This window comes from Pleurodeles waltl, chromosome 6, assembly GCF_031143425.1.
Source record: "Pleurodeles waltl isolate 20211129_DDA chromosome 6, aPleWal1.hap1.20221129, whole genome shotgun sequence".
NCBI lineage: Eukaryota > Metazoa > Chordata > Amphibia > Caudata > Salamandridae > Pleurodeles > Pleurodeles waltl.
This window is the reverse complement of record NC_090445.1, coordinates 446868598-446893369: the sequence shown is the minus strand read 5'-3', so window position 1 is coordinate 446893369 and position 24772 is coordinate 446868598. Positions and strand designations below refer to the sequence as shown.

The following is a 24772-nucleotide window of genomic DNA, read 5'->3' as shown; positions in this document are numbered from 1 at the left end:
ACCTGGAGGGTTCATCCTGTTTTCCATGTGTCCCAGTTAAAACCCTTTGTTCCTGATCCTTACCGTCGCCAGTTCCAACGTCTACCTCCTCTTTCTATCAACGGACAGCCTGAGTATGAAGTCCAGGAGATCTGTGATTCCAGAATTTTTCAACGCAAACTACAGTTTTTGGTCCATTGGAAAGGTTACCCCCTCAGTGACTGTTCTTGGGAGGATGCTTCCTTCGTCCATGCTCCCCGTTTGGTTCGCCTGTTTTTTGACAATCATCCTGACAAACCTGGTGCCTCGGGGAGGGAACCTACTGTAACGTCGCGCTCTGATGCGGCGTCTCTTTCTGTCCTCGCAGGTGGAACGCGCTATCGATATTCGGAGCGCCGTTCCCTGCGTTTTTTGACTATGTTTTCTGGGAAGCATATATTTCGCTTCCGGTCGCGCTACACTTACTTGTAGCCCTTTTTTCTTCTTTTGTTGTTGGTGGTGGGTTTTTGTTGGTCCTTTTGCCTGTCTCTATCCATGTTATGTCCATCTTGTCTTATTCGTGTTTTTGTCCCAGCATGCTCTGTTTTTCTTTTATACTACTTTCTTTTTCCTATACTGGTCTATGGGCTTTTCCCAATCCAAGATGGTGTTACTTCCTTTTCCTGTGATGTCACTTCCCTTTTCACAGTATATAACTCAGTCAGTCTTGTTCCTCCTTGCGTTGCAAACACTTCCTTCTGGTTGTGCTGTTCGCTCCTGTTCTTTGTTCCTGCTTTTTTGCCTTGGGATATTTTTGCCTGTTCTTTGTTTCTGCTTTTGCCTTGGGAGATTTTTGCCTGTTCTTTGTTCCTGCTTTTGCCTTGGGATATTTTTTGCCTGTTCCTTTTTTCCTGCCTTTTACCCAGGATATTGCCTATTTTTGTTTCCTGTTGTCAAGTCCTGTTTTTTCTTGTTTTCCTTCAGGAGTTCCTGTTAGAGGTTTTTTCCCCAGTATTGTTTTTTTTTCCCTCTGGGACTCCTTCTGGAGGGTACAGTCTGCTTTGGCGTAGCCTGTCAAGCGGCACCGTGGCTACTAGAAGGGGTCGCCCTTATCCTGGAGTATCCAGGACCTGTAGAAGACTTGGCGTATTCACCAATCCGAATTCCAGAGGTGAGAAGACCAGCGCAGTACGTCACAATACTGGCAATTAAAGTCCTGCTCCCTTGTTAAAGACTTTCACTTTCAGCTCAGGCCTTTAAAGTTGGAGTGGACCTTTAATGGTCAGGGTAGCCCACTATGGTGGGCTCTAATGATATAAAACATATTTTCAAAGTTGCCAGAGGCTTCACCACAGGATCGGCAAAGGTTGGAGTCTGATTGTTTTACATATGGTATTTGTCTGGCATCCAATATCCAAGGAGCAATGTGAAGAATTTAGATTGCATGAGTGAAGTGACCATTTTGTGTGAGCTAGCCAACAAATCTTCGCCCACTTATCTGTTGATGGAGGGCCCTTCCCTGCCTTCTGCAAATGAGGACAACTTGTTAAGGATGGGTAGAGTGTTTATTGGAGCTGGATGGTAGAAATGTATAGATTTTTGAAGCCACGTGGTCTAAAGAAAGCCATTGTGTAAGCAGTGGCTTTAAAGAAGGTGTATTTAAGGGGCTCAATTTAGTTACATTTGGCTTGAGTTTTAAGAAATCATAGAAGTCTAAGTTGGACGGTGTATATTTAGATTTCATTAAAGCAAACAATAATGGTTCTGAATTCTGATAAAGGTCTTGAACCATGAAAGTACCTTTTTCAGTCCAAGTAGGACCAATCACCTTTCACTATACCAAAGTGAAAGAATATTAGACTTATGAATAGGACACAGAAGATTTTAATGCTCTGGTTGTATCAAGTGGAGTGAGTGATAGGGAGTTGGTCCATGGATAAAACTGATGGTAAAGGGTAAGGCAAGGAGAGGGTGCATTCTGTCAAAGTCCACAGAGTACATGGAAGAGATTGGTCAACAAACCAATGTGCACCTGATGCAGCCAGAAAGGGCGTCTGGTAATTGACCAGTTCGGTAATCTGCATCCACCATCCTGGCAATCCATGCAAATGTTTTTAAAGAGATTCTGGTTCTCGTGTTATACCAAAAGATTTCAGAGGTAATCTTATTGATTGCAGAGAAGAATGACTGTGGGAGACGAATTGGAAGCATCTGGAGAGAAAATTAACTAACTGTGTAACCATCATTTAAATTATTTCTAACCTGCCCCCTGAGATATCTTTCGGCAAACATGATGAGGGAAGATCTTTAATTTTACCTATGGATGATTGTTTGTTATAGGTAATGGACTCAGAAAGGTGATTACAGAGACAGATACCCAAATATTTAATGATTTTCGATTGCCAGTGTAGGCTGATATTTTTTGACCAGGATGGGAGGAAAAATGCTTTAGTGGGAGTACCTCAGTTTTCTCTTTATTCAGAGTATAGCCGGAAAATCTACAAAATTCCTGAATTAGATTTATAAGAGCAAACATTGCCAAGTCAGTTTCTTCAGAAAAAATCAGAATGTTGTCAGCAGAGGCTGCAGTTTTAAAACAGTTACTTTGGAGGAGAAGCCCTTAGAATCTGGTGAGTTGTTTGGGAGATGTATGAATAGATCTATCGAGATGAGAAATAGTAGAAGCGACAGGGGGTATCCTTGACTAGTGCACCGTTCAAGTAGGAAAGATTCTGATAATGCTCCATCAGGTTTGATGTTTGCAGATGGACTAGCAAATAGAAACATTACCATTCTTATAAAGGTCTCGCCAAGACCACATCAAATGCTTTTGCTGCATCCAGTGCAATGGCTGATGCTGGTGTACTAGATATGAAGATGCTTTCTGTGCTATTGCAGAAGGTACAAATGCTGTCACTGGCTAATCTGTCTTTTGACAATACCCGCCTGGGAGTTATGTGTGAGTTTAGTATTGACTGGTTTGAGTCATTGGCTAAAAGTTTAGCATGCATCTTCATATTGTAGATGTGATCTGGCTCAAGGTGTTTTTGGCCAAGATGATCCAAACTATTGACTTTTTGAAGAAAAGTCTCCTGTCTAGGATTTGGTCAATTTTGCCTTTTAATAATCATTCCTTATTGAAATAATGTTGAATTGATCTTTGAACACAAACTGGTTTAAATAACATTGCAACAATACAGAATCTGAGTCATACATAATACGATGTACCCACTTTTCGTGTCATCAGGTTCAAAAGGCACTTAAGCCCTCATTACAACCCTGGCGGTCCAAGACCGCCAGGGCTGTTCTGGAGGGAGCACCGCCAACAGGCTGGCGGTGCTTCCCAGGGCATTACGACTGCGACGGAAGCGCTGCGGTCGCACCGCCGGGGCCGGCGGTTTCCTGCCACAATGGCCCGGCGGTTGTAATCCACCAGGGCAGCGCTGCTTGCAGCGCTGTCCAGGGGATTACGAGTCCCCCAACCGCCAGCCTTTTCCTGGCGGTTCAGGCTGGTGGTACGGGGAGTAGCCGGGCCCCTGCACTGCCCGGGCCACTGGCATGGGCAGTGCAGGGGCCCCTGACAGGGCCCCGTGCAGCTTTTCACTGTCTGCTATGTAGACAGTGAAAAGTGCGACGGGTGCAAATGCACTCATCACACGGCCGCAACACCGCCGGCTCCATTCGGAGCCGGCTCCTGTGTTGCGGCTGAGATCCCCGCTGGGCCGGCGGGCGGAAACTAGGTTTTTGCCCGCCGGCCCAGCGGGGATCTCCAAATGGCCGCGTCAGGGGTGCGGCCGCATTGGTGGCCGCCCGGGGTCGTAATGAGGGCCTTAGTCTTGGTGCTGAAAGAATGCGGAGCAGCTGTGTCACCATCACTTTTGCTGTGGGGTCCATATAACCCAAGCACAAGGAAAGAAGAGCAATCGGAAAAGGATGAGAGTAAATTACACAAAAAACAGGGTGAAAGAGTGAGCAGGACTATGTTTTAACTGATGTCCAATTGCCTGAACTAGCACTAGTCTTATTCAGAATGATTAATCACTTCTGTCAGCATGTTTAAATAGGCATGTGTTTTAAAAAGACATGTTACTAGAAGGATAGAGGCTTAGGTGCCTGCTGCCGATGTAACATATACGTGATGACAAAATGGGAACCAAAAAGTTGGATAATAGCAATAATAAGAGTTAATTCATTTTGTGAGTGCATTTTTATGTAGTTTGCCATTTTGTTCAGCACACACCAGAACAATTCAAGCAGCTGCACACTGTGCAGGCATCTGTAAATTCTGAGCACAAGGAGACAAAAATATCAAACAGCAGGGCTACAACATCCCTGATCTCAACTTTACACCTACAAATCATTCACTTATGCTGTATTATTCTAATAAAATCAATGGAAGTAATACAACACTACAACAACCAAAATTCATTAGGTTATCAAACAAAAGCCCAGGACTAGAAACAACGTCTATAATGAGCTGGAGGGAGGTCCTGACCCGGTCAAGTGGAGAGCATAATTCCACGTTGGTCGCTTGGATAGCTTATTGTCCATTGGCTGTTCAGATGCCCAGAACTGGACGTCTCATTTGCACAAAATCTGGCAAGTGTAAAGCCCGTTGGAGCTCCCCATCGTCAATATCAGATCTTTCCCAATGTTTCTCAAACAGAAAAAAATGCAAAAGCAATCTTTATCTAGAAGTGTACAAAAGCCTTGAGCTCAATTCCCCCAGCCACCATTCACTTGTCATATGTTGGGTAATATATTTGAGTGAGTATGTCTGCGTATGGGTGTGCACGTAAGCACTGGTGAGGAGGCTCGTCACTATTTTTGGTGCTGTTGTTCTGTTGATTTCCTTTGTAGCCTCCTATTACTGAAGTTAAGTTGTCAATAAGTGTGTAATATGCAAGTTGTTCAACTGAGAATTAATCGTGTTGCAATGTTCTTGGACAGTGAGCTGTCCCTACGCCTGGTTACTTCTCTGTTTTGAGCGGATGGGTAATGGCTGGCTGTGGTGGCAAAGACTGCTGTGTTTTGTTTAACATTCCTGACCCAGCTGAACGGGGAGGTGTTGAATGAATAATGAATCACTATGAGTTCTTAGGTTTCTCTGTGTTGAGTGGGTAAGCAGTTATTATACGTTCTCTGATTTCCCTGTTTCATGTGGATGCGGAGTTGCTATATGTTTCTTGGTGTCCCCTTGATGGGCGAATGGGGAGATGTGATACCACTGTTAATGTGCCTGTGCTAAGATGAAAGGCAAAACGCAAGTTGCTTTATGCTCTGAGCTAATGGCAAGTGTGTTGATTGTGCTGTGACTTTTGGTGGTAGGAGTTAAGAGTACACTACTGGTTTGTGCTTTTTAGTTGTCTTGTACCTATTGAGATTGTATGGCTTTGGTTATGTTGCCCGATGTCTTTTTTTTGGGTTAAGTATGGCCTTATTAGAGGCAGGTTGTGTGTAGTGCCCTGCTGTATGGTACCCACAGGTACTCACCAACGAGGCCCGTCGTGATATCCGGCTGAGCGGCTTAGGCGTGTCTGGTAGCTCTGGGCTCTCCAGCTGCAGCTTCTGCAGGAACTCTGGGGGCAGCTGGATGTCCCCGGGTGGCACATACTGCTTCCTGATGTCCTGCACACAGAGAAATGGTGTATCTCTATCAGCAGTTCGTTTCAAACATTTTATTTGGTTTTAAGATAAGTATCTCATATAAGTACATTTTAGTCCATCACTGATCTCTCTTTAACCCTCCCATATCTAGATAAAGCCATTCATTTACAAACATATGGGGTCAAATGTATTGTTAGATAGGTAGCAAAAAGTTATCGCAAATTGAACATGTACTAATCAGTTGCATCGCAAAATTTTTATTTGCGGAGGTCACAGAATGACCTACCTAATGAATATTATCAATTAGGCGGGTTACTATTTGTGACCCTCAGCAAGAATGGTGGCCTGCAAGGGACAGCAGACCAGCATCCCTTCTTAAACAGGACACTTTGGTTAAAGCAGCCTATGTTCTCCTTGATGTATTTCTGTTTGGGAAAACATTGGCGGAGCAGGCAGTTTCTAATCACCCCCATGCCCAAGTGTGCTGTCACAATTCTTAAAGAAGAAGGAGTTCAGTTGGGACACCTTTCCATTTACAAATCACTTACCACCTCCTTTGAGGTGTCAGTAACTGATCAATGGTTTGCAAGTTCACTCAAATATACTGATACATACATTAGCAAATCTCAATGAAGAGGAAACACTCCCTTCATGCTATTTCCTAACTGCTATTTGGTGTGGATTGATAACGTTATTTTACAAGTCAGACATGTCAGACATGCTTTGCCTACTCACAAAATGGATTTAGTAAGGACCAAAAATGTTTTTCAGCTATCAATATCATCTTTCCAATGACATGTGTGCTGCTAACGCTATAATCTCCCTGCATACCTACTGAATATCTACTGCTTTATTGTCTCTTTGGTCTAGAACTATCTCTACTGGGTCTTCCAAAATGGAAACTCCAGTGGCTCATTAATTGGAATGTGCATGACCTATAATGAATCTTACAGAACTCCACAGAACCAATTTAATTGTGCCTAAGTCCCTCCTCCACCAGACATCTGCAGTGCTTTAATTAGTTTAACCTTCTGGGGAATGTGCTACCAATTGATCATCAATTTGCACTGCATGTTTCCATGTTGTATGTTCCTGAAATTCCCATTTCTGTATCTTTTCGTAAAGAATCTTATTATAGCGTAATATCTCCTCATAATTCCTTTTCCCAATACGTCTGCTATGGCTCCTTCTGTTACCCCATGCTTCTTTGAAGTAACTTATATGGAGCTCAGATTAGTGTTCTCAGCCACTACATGCATGGGCATTTTTAATGAATATTAATTGTTGTATCACTGCTGCTCTATTAGGATGATATATCACTGGGTAATTGATTTGAATATATTAATGTCTATCCATCTCTTGGTGCTTTAAATCCCTTACATATTGCTAAAATGTTGGAAAGTCCAATCCTCAAACATGTCAGCCGCAGCCTGGCAGTCACCCTTCCTCACTGCCAGTGGGTGGAAACTCAGGTTTCCGCCCACTGACCTAGCGGGAAACTCCTAATGGGCCCGGTGGGGAGGTAGCCACTATGGCGGCAACCTCCCTGTCGGAAATTCAGCAGACGGCCTAAACCGTCCGCCGAACTCCTAATTAGGCACATTGTGTTCGCTGACTTCCCTGCTGACCAGTTTTTTAGAAGTCACAAATAAGCTGCTTGATAACCTATCAGTATATTGGGATCAGAGAGGCATCCTCTGCTTTTGAGTGCCTCTTCTTCAATACACTCACCCTAGTACTACCATTAATATGAAGTCACCAAATAGCTACTGTAGGTTTATCAGGTCTATCGTGGGGGTTGCCATCAGTACGGATTGAAAAATCTGTAACTGTTTGGGTAACATAGTAATTTGCAATCCATTCAATCAACATATATGTGAAGTGCTGTATAAAGTGGCTTCCATTTCACTAAGTCTTCTATAATTTTAGCTCTAAATTTAGGCTAATTTGCACTGATTAATATGGAAAGGGAGTTCATTACGTGTACCCCCAAATATCATAAGATTTTAGTTGACCACCTGTACGTGACCATGTTCCTAAAATCTTTCAAGATTTACATTCAAGTTTATCATTTCTGATTTTCCTTTGCGATCTTAAATTTTGAAGATGTTTCAACGATAGGTATATCATCTAAGAAGGTGGGTAGCAAGCACTCCAGTGCTGTGAGTATGAGCAATGAGTCATCTGTAAAGAAGTTAATTTTGATGGATTTGCCTTCAATTGAATTTTTTATTCCTTTATCTTGTGAACTAACAATGCTTGTTATGAGAAGTTCAATTGAAAGGACAAATAACAAAGGTAAAAGTGGATGCCTCGTGTCTGGATCCCCTCCTTAGTTAATTTCTTTCTGACCTTTCACTGTTCAACAGTCTTGCTGGAATGGGTGCGGTTTACCATAACCCAACTTCTAAATTTTGCGCTCAACCACATTAACCTTCTCAATCAAGCTTTTAAATACATTTCCCAGCCATCCCAGGTGGCCCTATCAATTTGCTTTTTCAGTCTCTGTAACCAAAAGGACAGCCAGGATCCTTTGTTATTAACTTTGATATGATGTGTGACACTTCTGCTGCTATCAAGAACCTGACACTTTCTAATGGATCTTTATTGATCATGATTTACCAGGAAGTGTATTACCTGATTTAATGTACATTTGCTTTTGTGAAGATTTTGGTATTCATACTTACTAACACAGTTGCACTGTATGTTTTACAGTCAAACATATTTTTATCTGACTTTTGAATTAGAGAAATGTCCTTGTCACTGGGTTGATCCCCCTTCACTCAAGAATCTATTGAAAAGTGCTGTCACCGGCTTCATGATTAACCGTTTGCTCATCTAGCCAAGGCACTTATTCAGTTTCAATGCATGCATCTTTAGTTTGATATCTTCTTCCTATACTTGTATTAAATCTTTTGTAAGATGTGGCAAAATTAATTCAGTCTTTCATTAATCTCTCTCAAATTCCTTTTATTATTTTGGAACAGGGAGAAAAACATTTTGGAAATACAGGATACTATCTGCTGAACCGTTATATGTCACTTAAAGGTATTCTATAAACCTCAGTACCGATCTCCACCCAGATAAACTCAGAGCTCAAAGAGGAAACCCAGGTGGGGGTTCTTCCAGACCCTGACACACTCTATTAGTGTCAGGCTTCATCATTGGGCATGATCCTGGTCACTATAAATCTGGTTGGGTTTAGGGGAGGGCGAGCTTGTGGAGTTTTACTCTGCATAATTCTGCGGAAACACTTTGTGAAATTCCACAGAGTTCCACCAAAGCATGTCCTATCCGCTCAGCTGTAAATAAAGCATGCCCACGCGAGTCCAGCCCAGCCCCTACGTGCAGCAAACACAAGAACAATTCACCCGTGAGTGGCAGACCGAGCTCCCCAATCAGGTATGTGATGACAAGTGCAGCCCACTGCAGATATTGGGAATACATATTTTCAATATCCCCTTCACTTCTTTTTTTATCTCCACCCCGTCACTTGTCTTTGCTGCCCGACCGCAATCAATCAATTATTTGTCAGGCCCTGTCAATCCGCCCTTGATTCATGTTAGCTTTTGCTTCTGATTAAGCCTGGTGTGACTTGAAGTAGAGTGGCGGAGGTGAGGGAGCTGACAAGTCTCATTTCAAAAGAGCCTTTCAATTTAAGGAAATAAATTCTTCTCAGAGAAAGCTCAATTTGTATGCACACAAAAATGCAGACCTTCTTCACTTAGCTCTGGCGACCCGAACAACTCCGAGCTGCACTCCCTCCCAGTGCGCACTTTTAATAAAGAGGGGACACTCTTGTGTGCGCTTTGTTTCTCCTTCATCTTGCAACCACTTAGCGTTGGCGTGGGAGGACTGTTAAAAAAACAGATGAAGATTGACAGAGCATGGAGTGGTGATTGAATGTCGTTGCTAATACTGACAGGAAGAACAAACAACTGCCTGGGATCAAATGCAGGGTTGGGGAAAGGGGCAGTCATTACACCCCGATCATTTACAACCTTCTCACTTCAGCTAGTATTATACTGATTTGATTCCCGATGTCTTGAGCAGTTTTGTCTCCATTTGTTGTCAGTAACTGTGTGAACAGTGGGACCTCATCACTCCAGCTGACTAAGGGGGATGGGGGGGGGGAGCTAAATATTCACTGTCATAATTTATTTCCATTGCCTGAATTGGTATTAGCGTCCCACTTCCACCAAAGCAAAAACATACGGAGCAGAGGCCAGGAGGCAAATGTTTATGTTACTCAATCCTATTAGCGCAAAAATAGAAAACTAGTGTTTTTTGAGGAATGGGTTTACACACCAGCTCATGTTATGTGTATCTTTTGGGTTCCACTCAATTAAAAAGTATAATGACACCCACTGACCAGCTTACCTGAAAGTTGATATCTGGAGGAGATGCTTTATTGTAATTTAGCCCCTGAGTAACCATTGTGTTTAAACATGAAATGAAACACATACTTATGTGCTGTACATTGGATGCATCTATGTATCCTTTATGATGATTGGTCATTGCCCCAATAAACTTACTGGATAGATTTCCCCATGAACAGTGGTAAGTGGGTGTAGTTCCAGCAAAGGTTATTGGAGGAAATCTTGCGTGTCCAATTGGTATACTCAATTTATGGCACAGTTACATCAACCCATACACACAATGGTGCACAATTCTTCTTGCCTTAGGCTGCGCATGCAAATGTCGCATGGATAATCATGATTCAGGCTGTGCTAATGGCGTATAGGTGCATACACACAGGCAGAAGAAAACATTTGTGAGGAAAACAGTTACATTGCAGGGGTGGGTGCCAGTAAACTCCGCCACGCGGCGGTAGAAAAGTTTGTCGAACTCTGCTCTCCAAGCGGAGAGCAGAGTGGCAAAAGCTCTACGAACTCTGCTGGTGGAGCAGAGTTTACTGCCCACCACTAGTTGGGTTCAACCATTTTCCAGTGAGCACTTGCGATATTTATCTGATGGGGTCTTCTAGATAAAAACATCCAAAAGGCACCCCAGAATCCATTTAATACTGCAAGCTTTTGGTATAGTTAAAAGCAATTAGGATGGTGCTTTAAGAGGATAAAGTGTTGTTATACCCTAATGGTCAGCAACATGTTTCAGCCCTCATGGTTAGGCTACTTAGGGTCCAGGGCTTCATCAGGAACTATGAAGATGCCCTGTTTAATAGAGTTATGTTTTAAAGTTGTCTTATCCCTATGAGTCCGGTCTGTAGGCAAAGATACAGGGTAAAGCATAAAACATATAGACAGGCCTGCTTGTTTGACAAGCATTTGTTAATGCCTATGGTGATATAATTATGGTAAACAGAGATAGTGAGCTCAGTACATGATGGCATCCACTGTAAATATTTATGTCGGGCAGATATAGTTAAAACATAACATATGCACTTCACGCTTGCATGCATTTGATGCAACACTGAGGCCTCCCTTGTAGGATCATTATGCATGTAGTATGACATTATTACATACACATTTAACAAGATCATGTGAGCACTCTTAGGGGGTGATTCTCACCATGGCGGGCGGCGGAGGCCGCCCGCCAGAGTTCCCCCCTCCAGAATACCGCACCGCGGTCATTAGACCGCTGCGGGTATTCTGGGTTTTACACTGGGCTGGCGGGCGACCGCCAAAAGGCCGCCCGCCAGCCCAGTGTAAAACAACCTTCCCACGAGGACGCCGGCTCCGAATGGAGCCGGCGGAGTGGGAAGGTGCGACGGGTGCAGTGGCACCCATCGCGAATTTCACTGTCTGCAATGCAGACAGTGAAATTCATTGTGGGGCCCTCTTACGGGGGCCCCACGACACCCCATACCGCCATCCTGTTCCTGGCGGGTGAACCGCCAGGAACAGGATGGCGGTATGGGGTGTCTGAATCCCCATGGCGGCGCAGCGAGCTGCGCCGCCATGGAGGATTCAGAAGGGCAGCGGAAAACCGGCGGGACACCGCCGGTTTTCCACTTCTGACCGCGGCCGAACCGCCGCGGTCAGAATGCCCTGCGGGGCACCGCCAGCCTGTTGGCAGTGCCCCCGTCATTTTAGCCCTGGCGGTCGACGACCGCCAGGGTTAGAATGACCCCCTTAGTGTTGCACTGCATGCTCACTGTAAAATGAATTGTGATAGTACATCATGTCAAACAGAAAATGATCCCATGTTTGCTACCCCTGGTATTATGTAGCACTATCTCATTAGGACACACTCTATTTCTAAATGTATGGAAAGGGGAATAAAAATGTCTATTACTGCCCAAGATTCCCAGTCACCTTCTCAAACATGGGTTGCGATAATACATCATAGCCTAACCACAAGGGCCGGAATAGGGTGAAGTAAATTAGGGTGTAAATACAATTTATTCTCTTAAAACAATGGTCAGGTTGCTTTTAACTATACCAAAGGCACCCCATATTAGAGGGATACTGGGGTTCCCTTTGTGTATTTTTATGTCTCACTAGAAGACCGACTCGGATAAATATGCAAGTGCTTCCTGGAACATGGTGATCTCATCCTGGATTATAGGGACCAGCATGGGACCTGATGATGTGTGAGTGTGTGTGAGGGTCTGAAAGAAACTCCACCTGGGTTTCTTCTTTGAGGTCCGAGTTCACCTGGGCGGAAATCCAGAACTAAGAGTTATAGGATACTTTTAAGTAGCAGATTAATGCTGACATATTCTTGGTGCCTAGATTGTCTTTCTCAGAATCCCTTTTTTACATCTCTCGACAAAAACAGAAACTGGTTGAGCGGTTTCCTATTTCATCTTGCACTGTCTGACCCTTTTTGTGGCTAATTTCTGCAATATGAGATGTATCATTGTTATATACTATATTATTGCTATTTATTATGTTTGTTTGTTGGTCTGCAACTGTATGAGGTTCAACTAACCCCGACTGATCTGATGTGTTTGACCCATGGTGAGTTAGTAATGCACTCTAACTCTGACAGCTCTATAGTAAGATTTCCTTCCAATGGTTTATCTTTTAGTGTGTCTCTCTAATGCAAATAGCCTCCATCTAACACATGCCTCAAATGCATTTCAACTTGTTGCCATTGTGGTTTCTCCATTTTCATTCAATTTGAAAAAATCCTTAATTTTGATTATTTATTTCCCATGCACTTGGTCCCCCAAATCCTTCCCATTCAGCTGCTACCAATGGGTCCCCCCTTTACTTTCAAACTAATTTCAAAATGCAGATGGACTGAAATAGAAATATTTCATTCCCTTTGCTCTTCAGATAAGGACTTTGTTTTTGTTGAATCACACAAGTTCAAAAACTACTGTATAAAGGAAATGTGTTTGTTTGCATGGGCATGCACCAGTAATTCTTTGTACTTTAATTTGGCATTTGATTTTAAAAATGTATAGTGTTGGGTGGGCTGGAGCTTAATTATGAGCCTAGTTATTATTTATTTTGCATTTCACTAATTTTTCACCTTTTGTAAAGGAACATTGTTGCACAGCTCAGTACCTTTTATACAAGTTTGAAACATTTCCAATATTATTTTAGTATGTGGCCTACTAGCCAAATGGCCATTTAGCTAGAAGGCCTAGTACTAGTAGTCATCAGTGCATGACATAAAAGTTTCAGTGGTATATGTTTTTAAAACTTCAGTTAGGGTAAGGATGGCATTGAATTATATGTAAAATGTTGGCTATTGTTTGCAATTCATTTTTTCCCCAAAATGTGTATATATTGTGGGTAAGAATATTTGATGTCATAGGAGGATGTTGTTTGACCATGTTGCTGGCAGCCATTTTGTGCCTGCAGCCAGCGTTCCTTTGCCATAGGCTTGCATCTGTTCTTCTTTGTTCTCCTTGCTACTTGTTGTTGACGTTTGACCATGTGGCTGGCAGCCATTTTGTGCATGCAGCCAGCATCCCTTTGCCATAGGCTTGCATTTGTTCTTCTTTGTTCTCCTTGTTGTTATTTTTTGACCATGTGGCTGGCAGGTATTTTGTGCATGCAGCCAGTGTCCTTTTGCCATAGGCTTGTATGCGTTCTTTGCTTGCTATGCCTCCATGCTCATGATTGTTGTTGTTGACCATGTGGCTGGCTGGCTGCCATTTTGTGCAGGCAGCCAGTGTCCCTTTGCCATAGGTTTGTATGTGTTCTTTGTCTGCCATGCCTCCTTGCTTTTATTGTTTGACCATGTGGCTGGATGGCAGCCATTTTGTCCATCCAGCCAGTGTCCCTTGCCATAGGCTTGCATGTGTTCTTTTTTCTACATGACTCCTTGCTTGCAGTTGTTGTTTGACCATGACCATGTGGCTGGCAGCCATTTTGTGCATGTAGCTAGTGCCCCTTTGCTTTAGGCTTGCATGTGTTCTTCTTTCTTCTCCTTGCTCCTTGTTGTTGTTGTTTGACCATGTGGCTGGCAGCCATTTTGTGCATGCAACCAGTGTCCCTTTGCCATAGGCTTGCATGTGTTCTTTGTTTGCCATGCCCCTTGCTCCTTGTTGTTGTTTAATCATGTGGCTGGCAGACATTTTGTGCATGCAGCCAGTGTCCCATTGCCATAAGCTTGCATGTGTTTTTTTGTTTGCCATGCCTCCTTTCTCCTTGTTGTTGTTGATTATATGGCAGGCTGGCAGCCATTTTGTCCATTCCTCCAGTGTCCCTTGCCATAGGCTTGCATGTGTTCTTTGTTCTCCATGCCTCCTCTTTGCTCTTTGTTGTTGTTTGACCATATGGATGACGGGCTGCCATTTTGTGCATGAAGCCAGTGTGTCTTTGATATAGGCTTACATACAAACATTGTCAATTATCGATCATTTGTTTTGTAAGTCACTATTTTTCTTTTTTCTATTTTTAATTTTCGTTTTTTGCCATTTTCTATTTATTTTTTATTTTTTTTACTTTTAATTTATATTTTTTTATTTTTTATTTTACTTTTGTATGTTTTTAATTTTATTTTTAATTTTCATTTTAAATTTATTATTTATTTAAATGTTTATATATATATATTTATTTTTTCTAATGGTTTATTTTTAGTTACATTTTTAGTTAATTCTGCATTTTGTCTTGATCCATCCATCCACATCTATCCAATCCATTCCTCCATCCATCCATCCATCCATCCACCAAAGATGCACAGCTGTACTACAGCATTCAGTTTCTTAGGTGTAATTCCATTTCCTCCAAGATACCCTGGCTGCGGTGCATATCAGACAAATCAATAGCATAATTAATTTTGTTAATGATTCTTCCATTTTCCCTGGACCACCTTGCAGCCATAGTTTATTTCAAAGATTATTCCATTTACCCATGCACCTCTCTCTGAATAACCTTGGTGACTCATTTAAAACACACAGAGATAAAGCAAAGAGCTAAATCTGCCAGCTGTGCTGTCTACTTTGAAATGTTTTTTTAATAGTGGGGTGGTATGGTTTGCCTTTACAATCTTTGAATAAATAGGTATAATACATAAGTAACCACCCACACTAAAATTGCATTTCTATGTACTGTTTCAACCTGCAACAATGCCACATTTCACTAAATACCTGTTTTTCTTGCTTGGTTATTTTTAGGTGCCCAAGAGAAGAGGCCACACATCACCTGTAGTACTGTGAAACAGAAGGCTTTACAGTTACTTCGGTCCACAGGCACCAAACTCTTTCGCTTTTGCATTTTTAGTGCCACTGCCAACCTAGAGCTTAAGATGGCCCCAAACAAAGTTGCCCCCAAAAAGGTGGCCAGTGAGAAGAAGCAGCTTTCCAACAGTGGCATGTCAACCGCAACCTTTTTCGGGAGACGTGTGCCTGCCACACTGGCCTTCAGGGAGGAACCTGGGAGCAGAACAGCATTATCTCAACCTAAGCCCAAGACCATGTCTGTCAGTGAGGCAGCCCGTGCAATCATGGTGACGTCAATGAGCAGTGATGTTGAATTGGATTTGTCCCTTTTGGGAAGTAGTACCCAATCGTTTCAGGAAACAGAGCAAAGTGGACAGCAGCTGCAGCCAGATCTTCCTGAAGTTGGAGCAGAACAAGAGGTCAAGCTTCCTGCTGAGCAAGAACCTCTTCTTTTACAATCAATGGCTTCCAGATTTCCAGCAAGAAAAAGGAAGAGTACTACTCCACCATCTTCTCCAAGCACCACTTCTGATGACGATGATAGGGACATAAAGTGGACCCTGGCAGAGTCTGGGAGATGCCAGAAGAGGCAAGGAAAAAGAAAAGTTCCAGAAAGCCTTAGAATCATGGAAGGGGGTGATGATGAGGATGATGGTGACAATGAGCCAGTCATTGTGGAAGCTGGTACAGAGGAGTATGACATTACTATCCAACTCACTCCGAGGGATGTGGCACAGGCAGCACCGCAAGCTCCCATATTTGTAAGGCCACAGCAGATACCTGCACAACCCATCCCTGAGTAGCGGTATGCACTGCAGAGAGGCAATTGGCACACCCACCTACATCCAATTCTTCTTTAGGCATTGGCAGTGGCCCAATAAAGAAGTACTCCTTCCCAGTTTGGGACTTTTTTACAATTAGCAAACAGGAGGAGGATATTTCCATATGCTCTATTTGCCGTGCGAGTGTTCATCGAGGTAAGCCTGGTTCACATTATGGTACTGGAGGCCACACGACCCATATGAAAAAACATCACGTAATCCAGTGGGAGGGGCACCTTATAAAACAGCTGAACATGGTTGCAGTGGTGAAGGTGAGAAGAGCCAGGAAACATCAGCGACAACTGGTCAAATCATGGTGGAAGGTGAGGAAGAAGAGAGTGCTATCGTCATGCAAAGCAGCCCCGTCACCAGCGGTGTCCCAGAATCACTCACCTCAGTGACCTCACAGTGGTATAGGAAGACTCAGAGTCAACAGGAGACACGTGCGCACAAAAGCTTTGGTTGTCAATTTGTTGCACAGGCTATATCTGTTTGGGTGTTGCAACAGGTCTGCGCTGCCTGCAGAATGTGCACCACACATTAATCAGATCACAGCAAATAAGGACTTCACGATAGCCCCACCGGCTAATAAGTGTTCAGTAGTTACAGTGCCAGCCCAGGTCTTCAGGTAAGCAGAGGCTGTGCCAGCATCATTCATGGCACCAGCTCACAACTTAGTAAATCTTGTGGCTTGAGAATCTTCCTCGGGTACAGACACAAAATTCACCACCCAAACAACTAAGTGCCAACAACTGTTAGTACTTTGGAAAAGATGTTAGTTCCTCAGTTGGTACAGCTTTAATGAAATATTTTGGTCAGGTGCTTTGGCCAAGTGTCATGGTACTCAAATGATATCTGAGAACTTGAGCTAGAGCTATGTTTCTAACTATCCTCTGACCTCAGAGCCACAAAGCTTAAGCATGCTTGTGAAGGCACTTCTCAGGAGCGAGCAAGTAGTGTAGATATTGAGTCCCAGCACTTCTGTATTTTCATTTAAAGCACTGGTGATGCCCCTAAATGCTCCTCTCACTCATGTTATTCTGCCCACGTTCCCAACATGAGGTGGCAAGCACTTACAACCCCGGCTTGTTAGAAGTTAGTGCGAGCTTTGAGGCCAACACTTAATATTAAGCCCTCTGAAAGTTTTTTCGATCTTTGCCGGTATGATGAGGAGTTCCTGTTTCTAATTATTATAAGTCTGCTTTCTTGGAGCAAAGACTCTCTCTCACTAGCTATGAAGTGTTTGGTTCAGTTCTTTGAAGCACACTCTCTCTGGGTAGTTCTTTCACGACTTAGAACACAGCTTCAGTTGTTTTGTGTGAGTCCTACAACTTAATTCAGGTACTTTCTCAGTCAGTGCTTGTTTATCATGCTTTGTTGCACAGACTTGCATTGGGTCACATTGGTATGAGTTTCACTTCTTGAAGGACAGGTTTACTCATTATCTATATGCCATGTGCACATATGCATACTCACTCACACCCATGCATTCACATACATGCACATATTCCCCCACCGTTCACAAGAACATACACATGCACACAAACACCTAATCCCAGCACACACTCACAAATACACATACATTCATACATGAACACACGCATGCACGCACCAAACATTATTTACAAAAATAAATAAAACTTACTGGGCCTCAGCAGTGATCTCGAGCAGTGGGAGGGAAGCATCAATGGTTCTTGATGATTAGGACTGCCACCTCCTTTCTTTGGCTAACGTTTCTATGGGTCAGCCAATGAGAGGAGGCAGCACTCCCTTACTTGTCACAATGTGGGATGGGGTCAGAGAGACTGCTGACTTGGCCATGACCACCTCAGGGCATAAATCTGAGCACCCAGGGCTATCCTTGGCGCTCCCCTCATCATGAGGGTGAGGACCACCAATCGCTTTGCCAGGCTGAGGAGATCACGCTCACTAGGTTGTGATGTCACCAGCCCCTGCTGAGTTCAGCTCAGGCAGCCACGCGCTTGCGCATTCAGCATAAGTACAACGCTTGACTGCTTGGCCTGACCTTTTGCTCAGCCTGCACACACTCTTCTCGTTTAGACAAAGTTAAGAGGGTAGGGCCCCTCCACCCCTAAGAACAGGTTGCCTTTGTATCAGCCATTGTTTGCCCCTTTAAATCACTCCTGCAGGTTTTTGCTTTCTCCCTTTGTGATGGTTTTCTGTCTTTCTCTTTCTCATTCTTTTTCCTTTATTTGTTTTTTCCTCTATTGCTCTCATGAAATGTCTGATGAAGACAAACGTGCTGATCCCCACAAAATACTGCTGGTGGACCCCTCCAGCAGCCACTGTCTAAATGTAAGCATTGAGCAAAGTCATAATGAGGAAAGTCTGAGGGTAGTGACTGGCAAAGAATCAGCAACATGAAGGCTTCAGGAGATAGCTAACCTACACACATCATGTGGTGTGGACTGATGAAGAGAGATGAGTGAACAGGGGCATGGAAAAACATAATCTGTAACCTCTGTTGAGTGGCATAGAGTACAGTGCATAGAGTGGACTGGAATGGCGCAAAATATAGTGGTGTAGAGTGGAGTGGTATAGAGTGGAGTGGCATAGAATAGAGTGGCGTAGAAATGTGTGGAGTGGTCTACAGTTGTGTAAAGTGGGAATGAGTGATGTAGAGTACATTGCAGTGAAGTGGCATAGAGTGGTTTTCCATAGAGTGGTGTGGCATAGAGTAGAGTGAAGTTGAGTAGAGTGGATTGTTAGTAGCATTTAGTACAGTGGAGTGGTGTATAGTAGCGTGGAGTAGAATAGAGAGGAGTGAAGTAGAGTATTGAGGCATAGAGTAAAGTGGAATGGCACAGAGTGAAGAGGCATAGAGTAGACTGAGGTGGCATAAAGTAGAGTGGTGTAAAGTAGACTGATGTACAGTGGAGTGGCATAGAGTAGAGTGGTGTTAAGAAGAATAGAATGGGACAGAGTTGTGTAGAGCCATGTGGAGCAAAGTGGAGTGGTGTAGAGTAGAGTGTAGTGGCGTAGAGTAGAGAGGTATAGATTGCAGTTGCATAGAGTGAAGTGCACTAAAGTGGAGTGGTGTGGAGTAGAATGGAATGGCATAGAGTACAGTGGTGTAGAGTCGGGTGGAGTAAAGTGGAATGGCATAGATTAGAGAGGTGTAGATTACAGAGGCAAAGAGGGGAGTGCAGTAAAGTGGAGTAAACTGGCATACAGTGGTGTAGAGTAGAGTGGTGTGGAGGGGAATAAATTAGCATAGAGTATACTGGCACATAGTGAAATGGCATAGAGACGAGTGATGAGTAGCATGGAATAGAGTACAGTGCCGTGGAGTGGAGTGGCATATATTAAAGTGGCGTAGAGTAGAGTGATGTGGCATGGTGAAGAGTAGAGTGGTGTAGTGTAGATTGGAGTGGTGTAGAATCATGCAGAGTGGTGTGGTTTGGTGTGGAGTGGCACAGAGCAGTGGAGAATGGCATGGAGGGACACAGATTGGAGTAGGGTGGTGCACAGTGGAATGGAGTGGCATCAAATAGAGTGGCATAGAGTGAAGTGGAATAGAGTGGAGTGGTGTAAAGCAGAGTGGAGTAGATAAAGGTAAAGTGGCTCAGAGTACAGTGGCATAGAGTAGGGTATAGTGAACTGGCATTGAGTAGAGTGGCATAGAGTAGAGTAAGGTAGATTGGAGTGGCATTGAGTGGTGTAGGGTGGAGCAGAGTAGCATATAGTTCATTGGCGTAGTGTGAAGCATCAAAGAGTAAAGTGGAGTGGTGTGCAATGGTGTGGCATAGAGTGGAGTGGCTTGGAGCGGCAGAAAGTAGAGTGGGTTAAAGTGGCATGGAGTGGTATAGAATGGCATAGAGTGGTGTAGCATAGAGTAGAGTGGGATACAGATGCATGTAGTGGCATAAAGTGGCATAGAGTGTATAGATTGGCTTGCAGTGGTGTGGAGTAGAATGGAGCGGCATAGAGTTCAGTGGTGTAGATTGGTATGGCACAGAGTAGAGTGAATGGCGTAGAATGAAGTGGTGTAGAGTAGGATGGTGAGGAGTTGCGTAAAGTGGTGTAGAGTAAAGTGAAGTGGAGTGGAGTGGCATAGAGTGAAGTGGCATAGGGTAGCAATAAGCAGTGTAACATAGAATACAGTAGCGCACTGTAGAGCGGTGGAGGGTGGAGTGGCGTGGAGTGGTGTGGAGTGCCCTAGAGCAGAGTGGTGTAGAGAAGAGTGGTATAGAGTGGAGTTGGTAGATAGGTAGATGGAGTGGCCTGGAGTTGAGTGGTGTAAAGTGCATTGAGTGGAGTGGAATAGATTGAGTGGTTAAAGTAGAATGGAGTGGCACAGAGTACAGTAGAGTGGCATGGGGAGGTGTGGAGTGGTGTACAGTGCAGGAGACTAGAGTGACATGCAGTGGAGTACAGTGGAGTAGAGTGAAGTGCCATAGAGTACAGTGGTGTACAGTAGAGGGGCAGAGTAGAGTGGCACAATGTATGGCAGAATAGAGTACAGAGGTGTAGAGTGGAGTAGCGTAGAGTAGAGTGGAGTGGCATGGAGTACAATGTGTTGAGTGGATTGACATAGAATAACATAGAGCAGAGTGCAGAGGAGTGGTGTAGCACAGAGTAGATTAGTGAAGAGGAGAGGAGAGTGGAGTAACATACAGTGAAGTGGCGTAGAGTGGAGTGGAGTGTGGTAGAGTGGAGTGGCATAGACTAGAGTGGTGTAGAGTGACAGAGTGGAGTGGCATAATTGACAGAGTTCAGTGGTGTGGACTGGAGTGGCATTGAGTGGATTGGCATATAGAAGAGTGGCATGGAGTGAATTTGCATAGTGTAGAGCTGTGTAGAATGGAGTGGCATACGGTGGAATAGAGTATAGTGGCATACACTGGTGTAGAGTAGAGTGGTGTGAAGTGGCATAGAGCAGGAGCGGCTCGCAGGGCTTTGTCATCCCCACCCCTTTCACAAGGAAAGGATAATAAACAGCGTTTATTATCCTTTCCTTGTGAAATGATTTGCAGAGGTTGCTGCTGGCAAGGAGGGCAACGCTCCTCCGCCTAAATGGAGGAACTGCGCCTGGCATAGAGTAGTGTTAAGCGGTGTAGAGTGGAGTGATGTAGAGTACAGTGGCATAGAGTACAGTGGCAGTGTAGAGCAGCATGGAGTGGAGTGGCACAAAGTGGAGTGGTGTGGAGTAGCTTAGAGCAGAGTTTTGTAGAGTACAGTGGAGTAAGGTAGAGTAGAGAGGAGTAGCATGGAGTGGTGTAGAGTGCTGTGAAGTGGAGTGACATAGAGTCGAATGGCATAAAATGGAGTGGCACAGAGTACAGTGGCGTGGAGTGGAGTGGGGTAGAGTAGAGCAGCATAGAGTGGGGTAAGGTAGAGTAGAGTGGAGTGGAGTAGCATTAAGCATCGTAGAGTAGAGTGTCATAGGGTAGAGTGGTATAGAATAAAATGGCACAGAGTGGAGTGGCATAGACTGGAGTGGTGCAGACTGGAATGGCATAGCATGTATTGGCGTAAAGTAGAGTGGCTTAGAGTAGAGTAGACTGACATAGAGTGGGCTGGAGTAGAGTGGCATACAGTGGTGGAGAGTAGAGTGGTGTGGAGCAGCACAGAGTGGAATGGAGTTGCATACATTAAATTTGTGCACATTGAAGTGGAGTAAAGTTGAGCAATGAGTGACGTAGAGTGGAGTGGTGTGGCATAGAGTGGTGGAGAGTAGAGTGGAGAGGAGTAGAGTGAGGTAGAGAGGCTTGGAGTGGTATAGAGTGGCATGGAGTGGCATTGAGTGGTGTGAAGTGGCATAGAGTTGCACAGGTCAGAGTAAAGTGGCATACAGTGGCGTGGAGTGTCATAGAGTGGAATGGAGTGGCATAGGATAGAGGGTATAGAGTGAAGGGGCATAGAGTGGAGAGTTGTAGAACGGAGTGGAATAGAGTGGAGTGGCATAGAGTACAGTAGTGCAGAATACAGTGAAGAGGCATAGAGTAGAGTAGCTTGGTGTAGAATGGAGTGGTGTACAGTGGAGAAGAGTAGAGTGGTGTGGAGTGCAGTAAAGTGGTGTAGAGTGGTGCGTCATAGAGTGCAGGGGTGTAGAGTGGAGTGGTGTAGAGTAGAGCAATATAAAGTAGAGTAGCATAGAGTAGAATAGCATGGAGTAGAGCACATTGAGTGAACTGGCAGAAAATGGCATCCAATAGAGTGCAGAGGAGTGGCATAGAGTAGAATTGCATAGAATAGAGTGGCATAGAGTAGATTGGTGAAGAGCAGAGTGGAGTGACATTCAGTGAAGTGGCATAGAGTGGATTGGCATAACGTAGAGTGGCTTAGAGTAGAGTGGAATGGAGTAGAGTAGAGTGGCATGGAATGAAGTTGCATAGAGTAGAGCAGTGTAGAGTGAAATGGCATAGGGTGGAGTGGAGTAGAGTGGCATACAGTAGTCGAGAGTAGAGTGGTGTGGAGCAGTACAGAATGGAATGGAGTGGCATAGATTACATTGGTGTGGATTGAAGTGGAGTAAAGTTGAGTGATGAGTGAAGTAGAGTGAACTGGTGTAGCACAACGTGGTGTAGAGTAGAGTAGAGTGGAGTGGAGTAGACTTGGGTAGAGAGGCTTGGAGTGGTGTAGGGTGGCATGGAGTGGCAACGAGTGGTGTGGAGTGGCATAGAGTGGCACAGGTCAGAGTAAAGTGGCAAAGAGTGGCGTGGAGTGTGAGAATGGAATGGAGTGGAGTGGCATAGAATAGAGAGGTATAGAGTGAATGGAGTGCTGTAGAGAGAGTGGAAGAGAGTGGAGTGGCACAGAGTACAGTAGTACAGAGTAGAGTGAAGTGGCATAGAGTAGAGTGGCATGGTATAGAGTGGAGTGGTGTAGAGTGGAGTAGAGTAGAGTGTGTGGAGTGCAGTAAAGTGGTTTGGAGTGGCAAAGAGATGGGCAGTGTGGCACACAGTGGCATAGAGCGGCAAAGAGTAGCATGGAGTGGCATAGAATGGCGTAGAGTGGAGTAGAATGGCATAAAGCATAATGGCACGGCTTGGTGCAGAGAAAAAGTGGCATACAGTAGAGTGGAGTAGAGTGGCATAGAGTGGAGTGGTGTAGAGTAGTGTGGCGCACAGTGGAGTGCATGGATTGGATTAGCATAGGATAAAGTGGCATAGAGCACAGAAGAGTGGTATATAGTGGTGTGGAACGGCATGACATAGAGTGGAGTAGCATAGTGTGAAGTGGTGTGGTATAGAGTGGAGTAGTCTATAGTGGAGTGGCATAGAGTGACAGAGTGGCATGAAGTGCTGTGCATTATCTGGTACTGAGTGGAATAATGTGGCATGAAGTGGAATTGTGTGGAATGGAGTGAAGTGCTGTTGTGTGGCATGGAGTGGCACTGTGTGGATTGGAGTGGCGTTACTTTGCTTTGAGTGGTGTGGACTGGAGTGGCATTGTGTGGTATGGAAGGCTGCCGGAGTTGCCACTGAATTGCCCAATAGGCCTTCAAAGCCTGGTCAGGGCTAGTAAGTGCGATTATGAATGCAACTATAAAACAAAATGAGTTGGTTACCAATTATCTTAACCTTTCAATATAGGTAACCATCAGATGTGTTTGGTCCTGTGCAGGAGCTTGTTAGTATGTATAACACATCTGCAAGAACTGGTTTGTTTACAAATAAATGTTTTTTAGACCAGGAGGAGTGGCAGGGTGAGGGAGCAGTATATATTGTCCTGGTTAGCAGCAGTGAAAGAAATAGTATTTGGATTTTAACACAATCAGTGAACGCATTCTAATTAGGTTGAATAAATCTGTGGTTGGTCTTTGTGCCACAGAAAGAAAAGGAAGTGATGCCTGGCACACTCTGGCCAATGAGTAGGCAGCATTGAAGAGTGACAATGAAGCCAACAAATGTTATTCAAAAGGCGGGTTTGAAGCCCTTCATTGTAAGCAATACCCCTTGCATGTGTAGCACATGTGCTGTGCAAGCGAAACCTAAAAATATTGCCGGATTAGCAACAGTTTCTGCTATGAAAGTGAAGCAGTGCTTGTCTTCCAGACATGAAGTGCTCCAGTAAGATCTTCTTATGCTATAAATGTAAAATCTATGTCATGCTATAAAGAGAGTGAAATAATATTAAAAATAATACCTCCATGGAGAATCGTCGTTGGTTGCCGTTCCGGTAGTGCATTGTCGTCGGGGATGGTCCCTCCACGTCAGATGGAGATAGGGAGCTAGGCTCAGCCCTGTATGTGCTGCTCAGGTGGTTCAGCTGTAGGTGCCCATGTCCTATGTCTACAGGGAAAAGAGTATTAGGGTCAAGCAGGTACAGAGTATAGAGAAATCAAGAAGTAAGATGGAAGTAAAGAGAAATCAAGAAGTAAGATGGAAGAGGGACAGAAAAAGACAAGAGGTTAAACCTGAAATTAAATGTTTCAGAATATAGGTGACGTTATGACTGAATGGTGTTTTGTAGTCGAAAACTATAACTGCGCATTGTGGTTAAGGTTCCCAATTTTACAGGTTTTTACAATAGATACTGCCATTAAACCATCTATTTGAATGTCTGTATTTATTTTTAAATATAACTGGCAGGCAAATAGCTGCGTAGATCAACAGGTAGGGGCGTTAAAACAGAGAACGTTTCCTAATGCTATTATGCATGGGGGAAAGGGTGTAATGCTACGGCCAGAGCTGTCGATTTAGGAACTGAGAAGCAGGTTCAAGTCCCAGCGTTGGGCTCAAAATCTTGTGATTCTGGGCAACTCACTTAATCTCCCCAGGGCTAAAAAATGAACGTGACTTTGTGTAAAGAAACCGGTGCTCATATAAAGCAT

The 24772-nt window shown here is 44.1% G+C and overlaps 1 protein-coding gene across 1 annotated transcript in view; it reads right to left on the bottom strand.

Annotated features, from left to right (window-relative positions):
• CDK18 (cyclin dependent kinase 18) overlaps positions 1-24772 on the bottom strand; it is a 495791-nt gene that overhangs the window by 189414 nt on the left and 281605 nt on the right. Inside the window, exons 3-4 of the mRNA XM_069238555.1 lie at positions 24085-24230; positions 5452-5586 (exon numbers count right to left, since the gene is read on the bottom strand). Coding sequence (XP_069094656.1) covers positions 5452-5586; positions 24085-24230 — 281 coding nt within the window. The remainder of the gene's footprint in view (positions 1-5451; positions 5587-24084; positions 24231-24772) is intronic.